Below are 5,025 nucleotides of genomic sequence, written 5' to 3'. Positions count from 1 at the left end.
GCATACTTTGAATAAAATATTTGTTATCATTCTCTTGAAATAAATGTGTTTTTTTCTTGAAAAAATACCGGTTTCATATGTATACACCTGGTATGTATTAGAAACAATTTTTAAAAAATTATTCGCATGACGTATTCTATGGACAATTGTGAAGAGAAATGTTGAAAATCATATTGAAAAACTCGAATTTTTCTGTGAATTCGAATAAACTTGGAAGGATATGCCGTAAAGTACTACAATAGTTGTTAAGAATTTAAACTAGGTGCGTCTTAAACAATAATTATGTAATACTTTCGAATTGCAAGCGCCTGAACTTATAAACAATATAGGAACGGTTTTGGACAATTTAATTAGAAAAAATAGTTGAATTGTATAATGTCTAAGACTACGAGCTAAAAAATAAACAATTTTAATTTGAATTGGAGAATCACGAAATTAATATAGATTTTTCATTCAAATTTCGAAAATAGGACAATGTCAAAACGTTAAAAAATCAATATTTGAAGATTAGAATATTGCAAAATTGGTTCCTTTAAAATTCAGAGGAATTGAAATTGTATTGTTTATAATTAAAAGCGTTCAAAGTTAAACACTTAAAGATTTCAACCTTTTGAATTTGAATAATTTCAAATTCAAAGCGATTAAATTATCACAATTTAATGTTGAAAATTAAATTCAATCTTTCAAAGTCGAAGCTTCTGAAATTCTAGAATTTTAAATTGGCATGACATAATAAAATTATAATTTAACATTCACATTAATTAAACAAATTTTTATAAAATTAAAAAAATGAATTGCATTATTCTAAAAAATACTTTAAAAAATAAACAGTAATTTTAAATGGGGAATATTTCAATTTAGGAACCTTAAAACTTAAACGAATGAGAATTAATTTAAAATTGAATTATTAATATTCATTAATAGATAAAAGTTCTTAAATTACTAATTATACTTTCCAAAATTCAACCAGTTCAATTTTAAATACAAAATTAAAACCAGTGAAAGGGAAAATTTTGTTATTTAACTTCCATCATGAAAATTCAGAACTCTAAAATTGTAACCTTTTAAAATTACCAAAATTATTCATTGATTGATCATCAATTTCAGATAGTTTCATTTTCATCTTTTTTTATTTCAAACTCAATTTGTTATTTTTTTTTCAAATTTTTATTCAATCCAGAAACTTTCTCATCAAATATTATTCAATTTGAAATTATTTATTTCTTTAAATCTTCAACTAAAAATCGGACAATCTTAATATTTTACATTGAAAATTAAAATAAGGGATAGAAATCAATATTGCTATGATTTCATTTTTTGATATTGTATAATTCGAAGCAATTCAATTCGAAATTGCTTTACATTTACATCTAAAATTTTTAAATTGAAAACTGACTATAGAGGCTTTTAATATAAAACTTTGAAAATTGAATAGCGAAATGATCCTGAAATTTAAAATTCGAAACCTCCAAAGATTAATTTAAAAATTAATTTTAAAAAAACTCCAGGTTCAAGGCCTCAAAGATTAAATTGTTTTAGAATTAAATATACAAAACTATAATTTTAAATCAAAATTATAGAAATTAAAAAAAAAGATAAGTATATTATCAATAAGTATCATATCATGAAGTATCAAGTAACATTTAAAACGAATAGTGCGAACCTTTAAAGTTAATTATTCTAAAGACTTTGAAAATTATATACTTTCTAATTTGAAATTTTTAAAAATTATAAAATGCGCGAATTATGAAATACGGGAAATCTTCCTGTGTAAGTTCCTCTCGATTTTCCCGGGTGGTAAGCTACCCTGATGACTTTTCCAGATCTTCCAAGTCTGGTAGCAACCCTGCTTTCGTTCTTAATATTCTTACCTTGTTCAGTTCCCGAATCACGTTACTCATCTTGAACTGAGTACTTGGCTGCTTGAAGGACAAGGCGTCAATTGCTACAACCGAAGTTTTTCGCCTTCCACTGTGATCTTGTGGTGTCTCATCGATAAAATCTCCAGCCCACTTGAAAGAGTTGCTGTAGCCTTCGTATTTACTAAATCGTTCGACTCCACTAATAACGAGTGCTTCAGTATCGTCAAGAACTTCTGCGACTAGCATAGTTACCAACAACTCGGGGCAGATGACGAATCGAATTTCTTCTTGAACACAACCCCAGCCAAGAACTCCGCCACCAACATACCTAATTACAAAAGAATTTGTGGTTGATTCAGAACAAATCACTTTTTTCAAATAGGAAAAGAAACAATCCAAACATATGTCAGAGTGCCGTATGATATTTTTTGTTATTGGGCAAACATTTTTAAAAAAGCAGAATTATAAATAAACAAACCTTGTTCACATAAGTCGTATTTGTAAAATCTTTGACAATATTTTTTTAATCTTTGTAAAATCTTTGAAATTTTTGGATTTTTTGAAATCTTCGTGAAAGAGGGACCCCAAAATCCGCTTTTTTTGGGCGGCCTAACGTAGTTTTTGAAGGAAAGAACATAAATAGTATTTAATAGTTTTTCATCATAACAGTATAATATATACCTCAATTATGCTTACTCATTGACGCTCCGACTCTTGAAAATCGAAAATTACCCCTATAAGGGGGTGGAAATACGTCATAAATAAGAACGTGTATAAAATATTTTAGAGGGGGATTGGAAAATGGTAGAGTATAGTGGACGTGTGCAAAGTTTTCTGTGAAATTTGATAATAAAGTAGTGAGAAAATTGCGGTGCAAGAGCAAAGTTCGGTGCAAAGTGATAGAGGGAATTCCGGTGAATCACCGTGATATATAATCAGAAGTGCATGTTTTGAGAATAAAGTGTGAAGGACATGATAAAATCAAGCATGGAGTTATTGGAGGTTAGGTTCAGTTGGAAATGAAGTAAGCAGGATATGCCGAAGAGTAGTAGCGACGCCACGCGGGAAGAAGAAAAAGTAACGGACGAAAGGGAACCTGACTTAACGACAAAAAATTCGAAAACAAGTGGTAATACACAAAACGTAAAAACAGCTCCCGAGAGACGTGGAAGAGGGCGACCAAAAAAATTGACGGAACCTGAAACGAGTAACAGATCACAGAGTTTAGATACATACGTGAAGAGAGCGATAAGGGGAAGTCAAACAGAGGAGTCTGCAGAAAAGAAGGACAAAAATCAGCAACTGGAACCAGAAGAGAAATTGTTAAGCACACTCCAGAAAAATACCTTTTTAAAACAACGTGACAATCAAGAGCAGCGAGAGATGGAAGAGACAGAAGAGACCAGAAAAAAGACTGATCGAGAGCTCTTACTGCTAATAATGTCAGACTTGAAGGAAATAAGAGCAGAAAAGGAAAGATCGAGGGAGGAGAACCAAAAAGAATTACAAAAAGTGAAGAATGAGTTGCAGCGTAAATATGAAGAATGGGAGAGGGAAAAAACAAACATCTATAAGAAAATTCAAGTTTTGGAGCTGAAAATAGAAAACGAGGAGTGGGTCTCGAAGAAAGAAGATATAGATAAGAAAATGAAGCAAATTCAAACAGATCTAGAGAAGAAAGCAGAGTCAGTACAGAGAAGAGTTCAAAATGAAAACTTGGAGGCACAAAAAATGAGTGAACTGGAGAAAAAACTGGAGAAGTGGGAAAAGAGAGAAAGAAAGAATAATATTGTTGTAAGAGGACTACAGAGAGAAAACTCAGCGATAGAAAGAGCACGACTTTTTCTAGAGGAAAACATCAAAGTAGACGGACGAATCAAAGAGGCGTACGAGATTGGAAGGGAAGAAAATAACAAGGTCTTAGTGATAAAGTTGGAAACATGGGAAATGAAAAGGAAGATCTTAGAAAGAAAACCTGATCTTAAAGGTACGAGCATCTTTGTAGACGACGATCTGACGAAATCTGAAAGAGAGGTCCAAAGGAAAATAAGAGAAGTGGCTAGGAGGGAGAGAGAAAACAGAAAAGAAGTGAAGGTGGGATACAGAAAAATCAAAATCAATGACAAATGGATTCACTGGAACGAAGAAGAAGGTAAATTGACAGAAAAATATTTTGTATGAAACAGATAAAATTTCGAATATTATTGTGGAATATTGCTGGACTAAAAAAAAGTAGAGACACTTGGAAATACATTGAACAGTTTGATATAATAATATTGTTGGAGACTTGGACAGAGAAAGAACAAGAAGAGAGAATCAGAAAGAGATTGAATAATGATTTTGAATGGTTCGTGAAACCAGCTCTTAGAAAGGAAAAAAAAGGAAGGGCAATGGGAGGACAGCTCATAGGTTGCAGGAAATTGAAGAACGCGAAATACAAGTTTTCAGAATGGAAATACGGAGTGAAAATTAATTACGAGATAGGTGGAGAATTAGGAGAAATTGTATCCGTTTATAACAATGTCGAGATGAAGGAAATCAGAGAAGAAATACGGGAACTTCTGGAACAATCTACGTACCAAGGACACCCTCTTACAATTTTAGGAGATTTTAATGCGAGAATAGGTAAAGAATCAGCGAGAACAGATCCAGAAGGAGAAGAGGATTGGGAAAGACACTCGGAAGATGCAGTACTAAATAAAGAAGGAGAGAAATTACTGAAATGGTGTGAAGACTATGGTTTGATGGTCATGACTGGAAGACTGAAGGGAGATGAAAAAGGAAAATTAATGCGCATTGGAACAAACAGTGCGTCGGTTCTGGATTACCTTATCGTAAAGGATGAAGAAGACCCATTTGATGACATGCAGGTAGATGAAAGAGAAGAATCAGATCATATGCCTCTAATTGCAACGACAAAATGGAATTTATAAGGGCAGCAGGAGGATAGTATTCTGGATAAACGCTGGAAATGGAGAGAAGATAAAAAAAAATAAAAAGGAAGAGGAAGCAATACTAAAAAACTGGGATGAATCGGAAGGTAAACCAAAGACAACACAGAAAAGACTCGAAAATCTTAAGAGAATAATCACAGAAGCAGCAGAAAAATCTGGGATGAAGAAACAAGGAAAGAAGAAGGATGAAGATTGGTTTGATAAAGAAT

The 5,025-nt window shown here is 32.1% G+C and overlaps 1 protein-coding gene across 2 annotated transcripts in view; it reads right to left on the bottom strand.

The window, feature by feature from the left end:
• LOC117181564 (poly(ADP-ribose) glycohydrolase-like) overlaps window positions 1-5,025 on the bottom strand; it is a 20,356-nt gene that overhangs the window by 3,844 nt on the left and 11,487 nt on the right. For both annotated transcript variants that reach the window (XM_033374390.1, XM_033374389.1), the window contains exon 8: window positions 1,872-2,190. In XM_033374390.1, the coding sequence (XP_033230281.1) occupies window positions 1,872-2,190 (319 nt within the window). The remainder of the gene's footprint in view (window positions 1-1,871; window positions 2,191-5,025) is intronic.

This window comes from Belonocnema kinseyi, chromosome 10 (genome assembly GCF_010883055.1).
Source record: "Belonocnema kinseyi isolate 2016_QV_RU_SX_M_011 chromosome 10, B_treatae_v1, whole genome shotgun sequence".
NCBI lineage: Eukaryota > Metazoa > Arthropoda > Insecta > Hymenoptera > Cynipidae > Belonocnema > Belonocnema kinseyi.
This window is presented reverse-complemented; position numbering and strand designations above follow the sequence as displayed.